Consider the following 17069-nt stretch of genomic DNA (forward strand, 5'->3'; position numbering starts at 1 on the left):
TGTAGGGCACACTCATTTAGATGCAAAAAATCTCCCAATTTTTATTATTATTATAATTTTTTTTACAAATAAACTATAACCTGCTACCCAAGAATGTACAACAATTCTTCTCAACAAAAGAGGAGAAATAAAATCTTAGAGGAAAATCTCATTTAAAACATTTGTATGCTCGTACAACACTTAAAACCTTTAGTACATGGATGTCCGAAGTGCGGCTCGTGGGCCAATTGCGGCCCGCAGGTAATTTTTTAACGGCCCCGCAGCGCATTCTAAAAATACGATTAAAAAAAATAAAAAACACAAAAAGTAGTATAAAAGAGCAAACAAGTGAAATGTAACAAGAACATGTTGCAATGTTTACTCTAATAACACAAAGCTGCCATGCAGGCTGTTTCTTTCTTTAAAAAATAATAATGAATCAAAATCAATGTCATTATGAATTATTGACCTATTCAAAGCTCCAATTACGTCACATTAAATATTCCACTTTGGAATATTTTTTGGGGAAAATATTTAGTGTCTGCCATATAAAAAACTAAGCCGTTTTGTTTAAAGAAGGGCCTACATTTTTTAATACATATATTGTATTGGTTTTTAAAATAAACAATATCAAAATGGCCCCCGCTTACTTTGATATTTCAGTGTGCGGCCCTCGGTGGAAAAAGTTTGGACACCCCTGCTATAGTATATCACTATGTGAATTAAATTATGGAACGGATTAATCAAAGAAATCAAACAAAGCACCAATATGATTCAGTTTAAGAGAGTGTTCAAACTACAAGTGTTCACAAAGTACACAAAACAAGAATTATGATGAACATCTTGCCCTTTTTTTTTCTCGATACAAATATTATTTATGTATTTAATATTTGTTTACTTACTGTTATATTATTTATTTATTATTTATTTGTTCACTGTTCTGTTACAGAACAGTGAACAGTGCTATAAAAGTTACAGTGCTATAAAATGAAAAGGGTTAGGATTAAATAAGTTCTGCTTCTTCCAACTCCTTTTCGGACGTGCTGTAATGAAACAACTGGAAATGTGTGATGCATTACATTGTATCGTATGCAAGTTCGAAATAAACTGAAACTGAAACTGGAACTGAAAACTGAAATAACCTTTTGTCTTTTTAAAAAAAAACACATCCTCAAATTTGGAGATTCTAGATGATAATGCAAATAAAATTGCATTTTTATGTTTTTCCCTAGTTATGATATTTAACCAAAAGCCCAACAAATATATACAACATATGACATCATTCTGTATAGGGTTGGTGGCATTGTGGAAAACGCAAATGTGTGAAGTAATTTGTTGCTAAGTAGAATTTGTGAGGCTCTCCAACTAATGGAATTCGTGTTTTTTTTCATTGAAAAAGAATAATGACACATTATATGTAACATTTTCCTTTTTACCCCCCCAAAAACGTAAAACTAATATAAACCAATTTCATATGAAATATGGGTCTATATGTTTTAGAACAACCTAGTGTTATCCCGATACCAATATTTTGGTACCGGTACCAACAATTATTTCTATACTTTTCGGTACTTTTCTAAAGAAAGAGGACCACAAAAAATTGCATTATTGGCTTTACTTAAACAAATAATCTTAGGGTACATTAAACATTTGTTTCTTATTGCAAGTTTGTCCTTAAATAAAATAGTGAACATACAAGACAACTTGTCTTTTAGTAGTAAGTAAACAAACAAAGGCTATGAATTTAGGTGCTGACATATGCAATAATATATTGTGTCATTTATCATTCTATTATTTTGTCAACATTATTCAGGACAAGTGGTAAAAAAATGAAATATTAATCTACTTGTTCATTTACTGTTAATATCTGCTTACTTTCTTTTTTAAAAAGTTCTATCTACACTTCTGTTAAAATGTAACAATTACTTATTCTTCTTTTGTTTCATACTTTCCATTAGTTTTGGACGATGCCACGAATTTGGGTATCGATCCGATACCAAGTAGGGGGTGGAGGGTGGGGGGTGGGACGGAGAGGTACTTTTCAGAGGTGGTGTAGTACAGAAAATGATTAATTAGTATCGCGGTACTATACTAATAACGGTATAACATACAACCCTATAACAAACCCAGTAAAAATGTAATAAAAACAATGTTCACTGATTTTTTCCTGGACAGTGCCACCAGAAAAAAAGAATAACCAGCCATGTGTTGCCAGGCAGAATTTATGGAGCATAATTATTGTGTTGCTGCCGAATAAAAAGCATATAAAGTATCTCAGTTTCATCTTTTTTTTTTTTTATAAAAAAAAATTATATTTGTGCGCTTCTTTGGTTTGGTATTAAAATGTGCCCTAAACTTAAATATAAGGCAACTTCAGAAGGTTTGCTGGCTCTCACAGCTGTGAAGGGACAAGGAGAGTTGGCAGGAACGCAGTCAAACAGGAACAAACTAAAACAGCGCTATACCACTTGTATTTAAACGTACCGTAATTTCCGGACTATAAGCCGCACCTGACTATAAGCCGCACCAGCTAAATTTAGGGGAAAATACAGATTGCTCCATATATAAGCCGCACCCGACTATAAGCCGCAGGGTTTTGATGTGTAATTACCGTAGTATATAGGGGTTCCTGCTACCACGGAGGGGATTGTCGGGACAGAGATGACTGTTTGGGAACGCAAAGCGTCCCATTTATTAACAATAAATCTTTCAATCATTCAATCAAACATTCACATCTTTGACATGGCGAACAGCATTCGTGCAGAGTACAAATAATACAACGGTGCAAAGTAATACAAAGTGCTCGCCTGTATGTTATCAAAATAACCAGCCTACCGGTATATGAAAAGTCCGTCTTTAATCATTGTGTCATCGTCTTCCTCCTGCGTACTAAAACCACCGAAATCCTCTTCGTCGGTGTCGGAGAAGAACAGGCCGTAAATAAGCCGCACCCTTGTATAAGCCGCAGGGACCAGAACGAGGGGGAAAAGTAGCGGCTTATAGTCTGGAAATTACGGTAAATTGTTTCATTATATCACCATTCGAGAAGAGAATTAACACAGTTATTCTGTTGAGCGCCACCTGCTGGATGTGATAACCAACACCCAGACCACACCCTCAAAATCTGACCGTGATGTGGCACACGCGAAAGTGAACCAACTACAGCGTGAATGCTCGTGTCAAAGAGTCCCGTGACGGCAACTTGCTCAGCAGAGCAGACAGTTCAGCTGGGGGTTAAGATCCTGCATATTTAAATCAATCTGCAGTGTACATTAAAGGAGGCACTAACACCGACTCACAGGTGATTTGCATGTGAGACGTGTTGTAGTAGCGCAGGAAGGAATTAGGTTGCTAAAAGCAGGCATTATATTAGGTGTATTTGTGTTAATTATTCATAGCAAAAGGTAATTGGCAAGCAGAATCTTCATTGGCAAACAGTGCAACATAGGAATGCAAAATATAGAGAAGCCCATTCTGATTCATGGTTCTCATTTACGATACAATCACCTTTACTCACCACATTTACATGGAATTCAATTAGCAGACAAAGCCTGATGTGCTGATTTGTAGAGGACAGTGAGTCATGCATCTAGTTTGCATAATTGCAATTGTCAAATCATATGAATGGACCAACGGAAGAGTGGGCGGGTGGGTGACTGGGGGCCATATTGCAGAGCAGTCCAAGCTGCTTATATAGAGGCATCACTAACATGCCAAAAAAAAAGGATAAGAGGCATGCAACCCAGAAAATGTGGGGGGAAACAAGAAATAAATGAAGGTAGAAAATGGCTGTAAAATCTGTTTTTTTAATATGTTTCATTACTTGATTTTATATGATTTCTGCTAACAAATGAGTTTCCTTTTCAATTAACTTGAATACAAGATACTGTTCAAAATTGTTTTTTTAATAACAACTTCTGAAATGTGTCTTGTTTTTGTGCAGTGATGTGTGTAATACATACATATATATATATTAGTGTTGTAACGATAACAATATTTTGGTATCGGTATTGGTACTACAATTATTTTGGTACTTTTCTAAATAAAAGGGACCACAAAACAATTGCATTATTGGCTTTTTATTTTAACAAAAAATCTCAAGGTACTTTAAACATATGTTTCTTATTGCAGTTAAGTCCTTAAATACAATGTCAATATACAAGACAACTTGTCTTTTAGTAGTAGGTAAACAAACAAAGACTCCTAATTAGTCTGCTGACGTATGCAGTAACATATTGTGTCATTTATTATTCTATTATTTTGTCAACATTATTAAGGACAAGCGGAAGAAAATTAATTATTAATCTACTTGTTCATTTACGGTTAATATCTGCTAACTTTCTCTGTTAACATGTTTAATCTACACTTCTGTTAAAATGTAATAATCACGTATTCTTCTGTTGTTTGATACTTTACATTAGTTTTGGATGATACCACAAATGTGGGTATCAATCCGATACCAAGTAGTTACAGGATCATATATTGGTAATATATTAAAGTCCTCATGTGTCCAGGGACATGTTTCCTGATTTTGTTAACATAATATACATTTTTTTTAAACGAAAGAAGAGGTTTTGATGCCAAAAAATATTGACGTAATCATAGTAGTATCGACTAGATACATGCCTGTACTTGGTATCATTACAGTGGATGTCAAGTGCAGATCCACCAATGGCATTTGTTTACATTTTGATGCCGGTGAGCTACGGTGTGGTGAAACATGTTTAGCTATTCCTCGTCCTGCAGGGATGATACTTGTAAGAAACTTACTTTATTTGTCGCCATGGAGGCGAGGATTAGTGATTTAGAAGTAGCTAAAACACTGCAGGTGGCGGATGGACGTTGGCCGCTAGCTAGCTAGCCATGTCTTAAAGCACCTCTTCCTGAGGGCGTTTCAGTGTTATAACTTCACCTTTATCGTTAGTTTGTACACCAAAATGTGTCCATTTCCCCCTTTTCTGTCTAGACACTGTGTCTGCTTGTAAGTACTCCGTGATTGTGTGCCGCCGAACATGCTCGTCTACTCGTAAAACCAGCAATGTTACGACGTGACTTCGACGCGGGAGGGGGGGGGGGGGGGGGGGGGTGTGTGTGTGTGTGTGTGTGACTGGTACGTTTCAGAGACGGTATCGTACAGAAAATTATTCATTAGTATCGCGGTACTATACTAATACCTGTATACCGTACAACCCTAATATATATATATATATATATATATATACATACATGTATATATATATATATATCTATATATATATAGATGTATATATATATATATTTAAATATAATGCATGATTCAAAAATAATATAAGAATAAACCAACTACTTTGAAACAACTACCGTATTTTTCGGACTATAAGTCGCAGTTTTTTTCATAGTTTGGCCGGGGGTGCGACTTATACTCAGGAGCGACTTATGTGTGAAATTATTAACACATTACCGTAAAATATGAAATAATATTATTTAGCTCATTCACGTAAGAGACTAGACGTATAAGATTTCATCGGATTTAGCGATTAGGAGTGACAGATTGTTTGGTAAACGTATAGCATGTTCTATATGTTATAGTTATTTGAAAGACTCTTACCATACTATGTTACGTTAACATACCAGGCACGTTCTCAGTTGGTTATTTATGCGTCATATAACGTACACTTATTCAGCCTGTTGTTCACTATTCTTTATTTATTTTAAATTGCCTTTCAAATGTCTATTCTTGGTGTTGGGTTTTATCAAATAAATTTCCCCAAAAAATGCGACTTATACTCCAGTGCGACTTATATATGTTTTTTTCCTTCTTTATTATGCATTTTCGGCCGGTGCGACTTATACTCCGAAAAATACGGTAATATAAAAAGAAACAAAATTGATAACACATGGCAAAATATTGCAGTTTTGTAGGCTTTTCTGTCCAATATTTTAAAAATAGTTTCCAATATTTTGTGATTTCTTACTAAATTCTTGTGTGAACACATTGCAGACTAACAGAGAAAGGGAAGAAGAGAGGTGAGACGCTGTACAATGTGCCATTACTGACAGCTGGTCAGTGGGTTCATGCTGAAAAAACACCTACAGTATAGCGGGGTCGGGTCAGGGCTTGCACACGGAGACAGAATGATGACACCTGTGTATGACAAAGAGTGCTTCTTGGTGTTGGTGTGCTTTAAAAAAACGGAGGCTGCTGTCTTGCACTGAACTGCCTTCCCTACCCTGTAGAAATAGATACTGTAGATCATATGGGCTCTAAGACAATAAATCAGAGTATTTCCTTGGCTCTGCTTTGCAAAACAATACGGTGGAACCTCAATTTACGAACGCCTCTATTGGCGACCTTTTCGGTTTATGAAACCTTTACATGGCACCAAATAGGCCTCTGTGTGCGAACCATGTCTCGGTGTACGAACGCTTCATTCATTCATTCATTTTGCATGCCGCTTGAAGCCATCGGGGGCTGTCATTTTGATTACATCACTTCCTGTACACTCGGGTACGGCCATTTTGTAGAGGCAGGGGCCCCTACATCACATCCTGTTTACACCCTGTATCATACTTGCCAACTTTGAGACCTCCAAATTCGGGAGATTTAGGGGGGTTGAGGTGGGCGGGGCTGGGGTTAAGGGGGAGGAGTATATTTATAGCTAGAATTCACTGAAATGTAAGTATTTCTTATGTATATATATATACACATATAAATAAAATAAATACTTGAATTTCAGTGTTCATTTATTTACACATATACACACATAACACTCATCTCTACTCATTGTTGTATTTGAAAGTGCAATGCTTTGCAGCCAGTAGCACAGCCTTTGAAGGAGCAGTGTAATATGCTGGGTTGGAGTCAATAACCAGGCGAGGTGACGAAGTTACGTCTCTTTACTTCATACTTCAGAACCGACTCCCACACTTGCCGTCAGGGTGCGCAATACAACGTAAACCGTTGGCCAACCAAAAAGTAACCACAGAACACTAGTGTTCTGTGGTTACTTTTTGGTTGGCCAAGCGGATGTGACGACAGGCTGTCCTCACTCAGGTCCGCACGGACCTGGAGGGGGCGTGCCTTAAGTCCGGCTGGAAATCGGGAGAAATTCGGGAGAATGGTTGTCCTGGGAGATTTTTGGGAGAGGCACTGAAATTCGGGAGTCTCCCGGAAAATTCAGGAGGGTTGGCAAGTATTCCCTGTATACACGAGCACGACACTTCAAAGTGCATTGACGGCGAGTGGCACTTCTGACGTGTTACCTCCACAATTGTCGCACCTTGCACCGATCAGAGCTGTGTCAGCCTGTTTTAGAGATCACTTTGTGTGATCAGAAATGCTTTGCATGTGTACAAACTCTCACAGTCTCGCTGTATAGCTTCGGGTTGCCAGACAACTGGTTTGAGCTAGCCTCTGGCTTGCGGACCCTTCAGTTCAAGGACTATATCAGTGAAGGGGTTTTTTTTCTGCAGCAAGTCTTTAATTTTGATGAGACCGAAAAAGATGCCACAGTGGACCTTTATTATAGCGAAGAAGAAGGCACTACCGGGACACAAGCAGGTGAAGGATCGCCTCACAATGCTAGTAGCTGCTGGCTCTCTGCCACACCAGAGTCCGCGTGGAGAGACCGGGGGAGAGGAGCTTGCTTTTGAGCATTGAATGGACAAGACGGGGTCCTGGCTGGATGAGCCTGTATTGGACAGATTCCCACTCATCCGTGCGGACTTTACATTGGCCGAGAGTGAGTGGGCAACCTAGGACAGAGTAAGCTCTCTTGGGTTACTTTGTTGGGTCTGTTCCTGTCTCTGGCGGTGCTGACCTCCACCTTAGCAGACGATGGTGTGGAGTACTACAAAGGCCACCGCTGTGTATGTGATGTTGAAATGGTGTCGCTTTTTTTGTTAGTTTTTTAATGTTTGTCTATGTATGGTGCACATATATGTGCACAATATGTATAGTTTATTGCTATTTTTGTGGTTTTTCGTTGCGTTGTAGTTGGATGGTTGCATCAGCTATATGCTCTTTTAATGTGTTTTTGTCTATATTATTTTGTTCTCTGATGTTTCCCTCTTGTTTTCATGTGTTTTACCTTATTTGTGTGGCCTTTCTGTATCTACACTGCAACCACAAAATGTCGCCATTGTGGGATGAATAAAAGCCTATCCTATCCTATCCAGTTTGTGCTAACGCAAGCGGTGACTACGTGAAGCCGCTGCCAGTTTATTACTCCGACACTCCCAGAGTGTTCAACAATGGTGCACATATTCAGGTAAAATGATTTTCCTTTCTTGTTTTTTATTGTAGCAACATGGTGGTTAAAGTTTTGGAACGCACCAGCAATACTTCTCATGTTTGTATTGACATATAGGCTTACTGTTATGTTGTTGTATTGTTCGGTTAAAAAAGAGATTGTCGAGCCATTACCCCCTTGTTATGTTGGTTTGATAATATATACATATATATATAAATATATATATATATCTATATATATATAGATCTATATATATATATATATACATATCTATATAGATATAGATCTATATATATGTATCTATATATATAGATCTATATATATATAGATATATATATCTATATATATATATAGATCTATATATATAGATACATACATATATATATATATCTATATATATATATATATATATATATATATATATATATATATATATATATATATATATATATATATATATATATATATATATAGATCTATATATAGATATATACATATATATATATATATATATATATATATATATATATATATATATATATATATATATATATATATATATATATATATATATATATATATATACACATTATAGTGTCTTCAAAGTGTGCAGTTTTGTCAAGGCTTGAACCAATTATTATTGTTTAGATCAGGGGTGTCAAAGGTACGGCCCGAGGGCCGGATCAGGCCCGCGAACAGGTTTTATCTGGCCCGGGGGATGAATTTGCTAAGTATAAAAATTAACCTGAAATTTTTCAATGAAAGAAACTGCTGTTCTAAATGTGTCCACTAAATGTGTCCACTGGATGTCGCAATAGCAATTCTTTGTATCTTTGTAGATGATGCTACATATGTACAAAACAAACCACATGATGTTTTAGTACATCAGTCGAAGAAAATGATCCAGCTACATAAATAACGTACTGTAATTTGATTTTGATATAGTTTTTTAATCTTGATAGATTGAAAATTAACACCAATGAGTTGATTGATGTACATTTATTCAGAAAATATAAATAACGACAAATAAAGTATATATACTATTAACCGCAACAGGTTATTGTAAAAACAACAACAACAACATTATAATTTGTACAATTTCAGAATGTGCTTGTTCTATTTTTAAACAAAGAAAACAATCTGAAGTTGTCTTTATTTTTAAGTGATCGTGCCGTGATTTTACTAGTCCGGCCCATTTGGGAGTAGATTTTTCTCCATGTGGCCCCCGATCTAAAATGAGTTTGACACCCCTGGTTTAGAGAGTTCCTTATGGGGAACTCTGCTTCACTATTGGAAACTTTCAGTTAGCAAACCATGTGCTAGTACCAATTGAGTTTGTAAATTGAGGTTCCACTGTAACAGGGTAGGTGTGACTTATGGTAAAGCTGGCACGCAAACAAACATTCAGTGCCAGTCCTTTTGTTATGACTTGATGTGTAAGATGTTCTTTTTCCCCAACCATAAAGCTCCATATGCTGTTTGCTCAGAGAGTATAGTCAGGCTCTGTGTCCAAGCTACGACCACAATATTATACCCAGCATGACCATCAAGTGTTGCCGAGGCTAAGCAGCCAACCCCCGATTGGGCAGCGTACGGTATTTTCTTCCATTCGGCCCTCCAATAGCCTTTGCGGCTGAGGGAAATTGCACTTACACACCATAAAATTAGAAAGCTCAGCGACATGTCAAATCCGCAGATGAAGGCTACAAGGCATCGCAGAGAAAGTGGACCGTTGGACTGGAAAAAAACTTGTAAAACATTTGTATGGCCTTTCACTCCTGCAAGCATTACCTTCAAATTCACCAGACCAACATACTCGTTAAGCCTAAAATGGAGGTCGGTTATGAAATATTTGTTCCAACTGTAACTTTCTTTCTCCTATGAATTTTAAAGGATTTCCATCCATCCATTACATGCACCACTTGTGAGGAGCTGGAGCGAGAGATGAGAGTTCACCCAGGACAGATCGATTTTTCCAAAACTTCAACCTACTTTCTTAGCATGAATTTTCCTCAATAATCTATTAAATATAGAACATTTATGACACAACCATCCCATTTTAGTAAGTTCAGATTTGTTTCCAGAATTGACGGTCACGGCCCATTTAATTGCCATTCAATGGGCGGTATAGCTTGGTAGAGTGGCCAGGTTAGATCCCAGCTTTTGCCATCCTAGTCACTGCCGTTGTGTCCTTGGGCAAGACACTTTACCCACCTGCTCCAAGTGCCACCCACATTGGTTTAAAGGCCTACTGAAATGAAATTTTCTTATTTAAACGGGGATAGCAGATCCATTTTATGTGTCATACTTGATCATTTCGCGATATTGCCATATTTTTGCTGAAAGGATTTAGTAGAGAACATCGACGATAAAGTTCGCAACTTTTGGTCGCTGATAAAAAAAGCCTTGCCTGTACCGGAAGTAGCGTGACGTCGCAGGTTGAAGGGCTCCTCACATTTCCCCATTGTTTACACCAGCAGCGAGAGCGATTCGGACCGAGAAAGCGATGATTACCCCATTAATTTGAGCGAGGATTAAAGATTTGTGGATGAGGAACGTGAGAGTGAAGGACTAGAGTGCAGTGCAGGACTTTCTTTTTTCGCTCTGACCGTAACTTAGGTACAAGGTCTCATTGGATTCCCCACTTTCTCCTTTTTCTATTGTGGATCACGGATATGTATTTTAAACCACCTCGGATACTATATCCTCTTGAAAATGAGAGTCGAGAACGCGAAATGGACATTCACAGTGACTTTTATCTTCACGACAATACATCGGTGAAGCACTTTAGCTACGGAGCTAACGTGATAGCATCGGGCTTAACTGCAGATAGAAACAAAATAAATAAGCCCCTGACTGGAAGGATAGACAGAAGATCAACAATACTATTAAACCCTGGACCTGTAACTACACGGTTAATGCTTTCCAGCCTGGCGAAGCTTAACAATGCTGTTGCTAACGATGCCATTGAAGCTAACTTAGCTACGGGACCTCACAGAGCTATGCTAAAAACATTAGCTATCCACCTACGCCAGCCCTCATCTGCTCATCAACACCCGTGCTCACCTGCATTCCAGCGATCGACGGCGCGACGAAGGACTTCACCCGATCATCGATGCGGTCGGCGGCTAGCGCCGGCTAGCGCGTCTGCTATCCAACTCAAAGTCCTCCTGGTTGTGTTGCTACTGCCAGCCGCTAATACACTGATCTTACCTACAACTTTCTTCTTTGCCGTCTCCATTGTTCATTAAACAAATTGCAAAAGATTCACCAACACAGATGTCCAGAATACTGTGGAATTTTGCAATGAAAACAGAGCTGTTTGTATTGGGATATAATGTGTCCCAATACTTCCGCTTCAACCATTGACGTCACGCGCATATGTCATCATACATAGACGTTTTCAACCGGAAGTTTCCAGGGAAATTTAAAATTGCACTTTATAAGTTAACCCGGCCGTATTGGCATGTGTTGCAATGTTAAGATTTCATCATTGATATTTAAACTATCAGACTGCGTGGTCGGTAGTAGTGGCTTTCAGTAGGCCTTTAAATGTAACTTAGATATTGGGTTCCACCATATAAAGCGCTTTGAGTCACTGGAGAAAAGCGCTACATAAATATATGTAAATACATATTAAAAAATAGCCACGTTTTCCTCAATAAGTGGATCAAGTCAGTGTTGATATTTAAACAGGCAACCTTCACTCAAATCCCGCCTGTAAAATAAATACATTCATCACCATAGCAACTGAACCACTCTGCTCTTGGACCAAAAAAGAGATAAGTGGAGTGGACCAGTCGAGGGTTAATGGGGTGCACTTGTATGGCGTTTTTCTCCTTCAAAGTACGTTAAGTTAGCAATTCACCTCACATAATCACTCATGGAAATTACAGTCTTAAACGATCCTAACATACAGTGTATGTATGTTGTGTTTTTGGGCTGTGGAAGGAAGCTGGCCTGAACGCAGAAAAGCCCATATTCAAACCTGCAGCCTTGCCGGAACATGACCTGATAAAAAGAAAAAAATGCTAAGCTTGGTCCACGACCATGTTGTAATAAAAATACAAACCCATGTAGAACATGGCAGTGTCTGATAAAACCTGCTTTTGCCAATGGAATCAATAGTGTGGAGCCAAGATAAGTATTTAAAGGTTCCATATTTATCAACAGTTATGTTGTATCTGATAAATTGGATAAAAGTGTTTCAGTTTGTTGCACTTTCCCAACATGAGGCAGTAGGGTTGTACGGTATACCGGTATTAGAATAGTACCGTGACACTAATGAATCATATTCGGTACTATACCACCTCTGAAAAGTACTGGTCCCCTAACACCCACCGCCCCTGTCGTCGTCACGTCGTGCCATTGCTGGTTTTACGAGCAGAGGAGCATGTTCGCATGTTCTCATGCATGTTCCCAAGTGCACAATCACAGAGTACTTACAAGCAGACACAGTGTGCAGACAGAAAAGGGAGAACGGACACATTTTGGCTTAAAAACTGACGATAAAGGTGAAGTCATAACACTGAAACGCCCACCGGAAGAGGTGCTTTAAGACATGGCTAGCTAGCTAGCGGCTAAAGTCCAGCCCCAGTCAGCAGTGTTTTAGCTACTTCTAAATCACTAATACTGGCCTCCATGGCGACAAATAAAGTAAGTTTCTTACAAGTATCATCCCTGCAGGACGAGGAATAGCTAAACATGCTTCACTACACACCGTAGCTCACCGGCGTCACAATGTAAACAAACGCCATTGGTGGATCTACACCTGACATCCACTGTAATGATACCAAGTACAGCAGCGTATCTAGTCGATACTACTATGATTACGTCAATATTTTTTGGCATCACAACATCTTTTTTCGTTTTTTTAAAATATATATTATGTTTATAAACTCAGGAAATATGTCCCTGGACACATGAGGACTTTGAATATGACCAATGTATGATCCTGTAACTGCTTGGTATCATCCAAAACTAATGTAAAGTATCAAACAACAGAAGAATAAGTGATTATTACATTTTAACAGAAGTGTAGAAAGAACATGTTAAAAGAGAAAGTAAGCAGATATTAACAGTAAATGAACAAGTAGATTAATAATTCATTTTGTACCACTTGTCCTTAATAATTTTGACAAAATAATAGAATGATAAATGACACAATATGTTACTGCATATGTCAGCAGCTAAATTAGGAGCCGTTGTTTGCTTACTTACTTATAAAAGACAAGTTGTCTTGTATGTTCACTATTTTATTTAAGAACAAACTTGCAATAAGAAACATATGTTTAATGTACCCTAAGATTTTTTGTTAAAATAAAGCCAATAAAAAAGATTTTTGTGGTCCCCTTTATTTAGAAAAGTACAGAAACACACTTGTGCACTGCTGGGCATTGAATCACCTCAATTTCTCACTAGTGTACAAAACGGGCTATTTTTTGGCACATTTAAAAATCAATAAACCCGCATCGGACGTGGTACTGTCAAAACAAAAATAATTGTAAAAAACATGGAATGTGAAGAAATATATTTTAATTCACAATTTGTAATGGCCATTTGATGCCGTATAAGCTAGCGGTACCGCTTGTAGTTGGCTGATTCGAGTGAAAGTGGCAGGCAAATCATTTCACCGCCAGGACAGCTTACCTAGTTTCCGGGGTCGGCCGACCTCGTTTCACAAGATCTAGATTCTCTTTAAATATCTAATATATATCTGTCACCTAATAAATGTTTTTCTCTGTTTCTTTGTTGGTTATAAAAGTGAGTACCGCTGATTTCTCCGCTGGCCGGCTATGGCTCCGGTCACTTTCTGCTTTCGTAAATAACAACTTGTGATTGGATACTTAGGAGTGACAAATGAGTATCCAATAACAGTCATTTTCAACGTAAGACTACTTAGATGGGATACTGTCAACAACTTGTAATCTGATCGGCTATCAAAACTGTCTGTTAACTGAATGTACTTTAGACTGCACAGCCGCTGCTAATGTTGGTTCAGAAGGCCTCCAGCAGAATTCACACAGCGCTGGCAACAAGCTAGCTGAATTATGTTTGGATAAAAGCTCTAACTCAAAAACAGCAACACTGGAGCCTAATATTGTCATGACCTGTGGTCTGGATTATGTTTTTGTTATTTTATGTTTGTTTTGGACTCTTTTAGTTCCTGTTTGCGCTCCCTTGTTTGTTTAGTTACCATGGCGACTTATTAGTTTCACCTGCCTCATGTGTTCAGTACACGCACTTGCTCTAATTAAGAGACTATTATTTAAGCCTGTCTTTGCCAGTTAGTCGGCCTGGCGACATTGCTCTTTTCATGCCCGTTTCATGCCATTGCTTCATTTATGCTGCAGTAAGTCTTGTTCGTTCTATGCCATAGTTTGGTTAGTTGTTTTCTCTGTCCATAGTTCAGTCTAAGTGTTAGCGTATGCTTCCTGCGTTAAGTTTTTTGTTCCTTAGCCTCTTGTACAATCGGCACGCTTTCCTTTTGTTTTAGTTCCTGTCTTTTGTCCTGTGTAGTTAGATTAATAATAAATATGTTCCTACCTGCTACCTTTGTCCGGAAAAGTCAGATTGCATCCCGGGAGAAGAATCCTAGCAGTAAATTGCAAAAACCCCCTCGTCGTGACAAATACGACATGATGAGAATATGATGAATACTTTAATATATGTATGGAAAGTCAATTAAAAATAAAATTCACTTTTATTAATTTATGATTGTGATTTATGTTAGGCCAGCAAAGAAGGCCTTGCTGGCCCTGACGGCACACCACTGGTGTAATTGTAAATTGTTTTGGTTAATGAAAGACGATGAGAGATTATTATCACACTTCAACATCTCTGTCATATGAAGTAAATGCTTCTCGGCTGGCATTGCAAATTATAATGTTCTTGTTTTACCTTGGGTAAATAAAGGTTAAACAAGTGTATGAATACATAACAAGGATGTGAATGTTTATATACTACATTACCCAAAAGGCTTAGTGTCGTAGACAAACCAAAAGTAGTCAAGAGGGGAGAAGGTTTGATCAATAACGACTTGATATATCGTTACATGTTGTTGTTCTTGCTTTGTCTACAAAAGAAACAAACATGAGTTTTGACCAGCTCAGACGTGGTAACATGTCAATAAGGAAGCTTTTTCCTCTATGATGTCATGAAAACCCACAACTCCGGTTGAGCGCCCCTTCTATTAAAAGTGGAGGAAAAAAATGTAGGAGATGAGATTTTCCCTCACATTTGGAGATCATAAACAGGCACTAGGGACACTGTCAGAAAATCATTAAAAAGTCAATTTTGCAGAATAGGAGACTATAAACGCGCAGTGAGAAAGGCGAAATAGTCTATTTAAAGATCTCCTCGTCCCACTCAGCCATTGTTTATTCAAACAGTGTGAATGTGGCGACTTACTTAGTGTCAACCACTTGTCTGCAGGCTCCTTCTGACACCCAACCACAGTAAGGGTCCCTGGAGGCGATACAGGACCTGAGCAACACACACAAAATCATTAAGCACTTGTTGATGTGGTGAAAGCATGAGACTGTTATGGCTGCCAAACGCACTTCTTGCATCTCCCATGCCTTTCGCAGCGAGACAGCGGTACTTTAACCACACAGGAGGTGAAGGCAACCCACAAAGCGTGACCCCTGGCGTCAATCTGGATGCTGACGATGCGCTTGTCCTCAGCTCCGTCTATACTGCACCTATATGAAGGACAAGATAAATAAGGCTTATTTGCTTTGGAGACAAAGTTTGTTGCATGGGGAGGGGGCGGGGGGGCAAATAAAGATTTGATGGCGATTCAAGGCGATAAGAAGGGGATACGATTAGGACTTGGCAAAGGGGCAAACTCTGAGCTGAGGCTGAGATGAGATATTGCTAGAAGTAAGAACATGAGGTCAGGGTCATAGTGTGACACAGAGGAAGATAAAGAACAGGGTGATACAGATACAACAGATGGCCACAGTGAGCAGTCAGCAAATAACACTGCACTTTACTATAAAACCCACTAACTCCATCCTCTCCTCCTACTATCAACTTCGTCTGTCCCTGCCAGCCTTTGTCTGCTCAGCCCCGTAGGAGCGCTCTGTAATCCCTGTGGGCGTGCCTGGCATCTTTCTTTCTATCCCTTCTCTCCATCCTTTCCTCTCCTCCATCCCGGGATTAAACACCACCCCCTCCAATCACACACACACACACACCCTTTGCAGCGTTTCGGTGCCGCATTAACATTCTCAATTAGGGCTTAGAAACCATCTTCACTGGGTCATGCTCGGCAATCAGGTCCGTGCTGATCCAGCTAACGCCAGCCAGAGGGTAGAAGGCGGGTAAAGTCACTCACTGTACTCGAGTGATGCCAGATGGCAGACAGCCGACCGCTGCTCAGATAGCTAGGGGAGCTGCGTGGTGAGAGCAAGAGGGCCATATAGAGGAGGATGAGAGGCCCGCCCTTCATCCTTTCCATAAGGCTCGTCACATGGCCGCAGTATGTTGAGTAACAAACAGCAGTGGCCTTGAAAGCTACCCTCCGTCAAGTTTGGGCAAACAAACTCCTTCCCTTTCGTCTCAGCTGTCTGATGTCATGTCTGCGTGAATGTGCATATTTTTAAAAATGTATATTTTCTATGCAATATGGCGTTTGTTTGTTTCACATCGCGGAGAAGTGGAAAACTCGGGCCAGGGTGAGGACTTTTCCTGCACAGCACAGTTAAATTATTTTTACATTATTGTTTTTGTTTAGTTGTATTCACTATACTCATGTAAAATAGCCGTGAAATTTGAAGAACAGGATGGCAGACAGTCCAAGGATTAGCCATAGTGCAGGGCTATTCAACTACATCAGTGTTTTTCAACCACTGT

General features: G+C 38.8%; 1 protein-coding gene across 9 annotated transcripts in view; it reads right to left on the bottom strand.

Moving 5' to 3' along the window:
* Nucleotides 1-17069, bottom strand: part of sema6a (sema domain, transmembrane domain (TM), and cytoplasmic domain, (semaphorin) 6A) — a 304997-nt gene that overhangs the window by 61764 nt on the left and 226164 nt on the right. For all 9 annotated transcript variants that reach the window (XM_062025532.1, XM_062025531.1, XM_062025533.1 and 6 more), the window contains exons 15-16: nt 15773-15913; nt 15621-15695 (exon numbers count right to left, since the gene is read on the bottom strand). In XM_062025532.1, the coding sequence (XP_061881516.1) occupies nt 15621-15695; nt 15773-15913 (216 nt within the window). The remainder of the gene's footprint in view (nt 1-15620; nt 15696-15772; nt 15914-17069) is intronic.

This window comes from Entelurus aequoreus, linkage group LG17, assembly GCF_033978785.1.
Source record: "Entelurus aequoreus isolate RoL-2023_Sb linkage group LG17, RoL_Eaeq_v1.1, whole genome shotgun sequence".
Taxonomy (NCBI): domain Eukaryota; kingdom Metazoa; phylum Chordata; class Actinopteri; order Syngnathiformes; family Syngnathidae; genus Entelurus; species Entelurus aequoreus.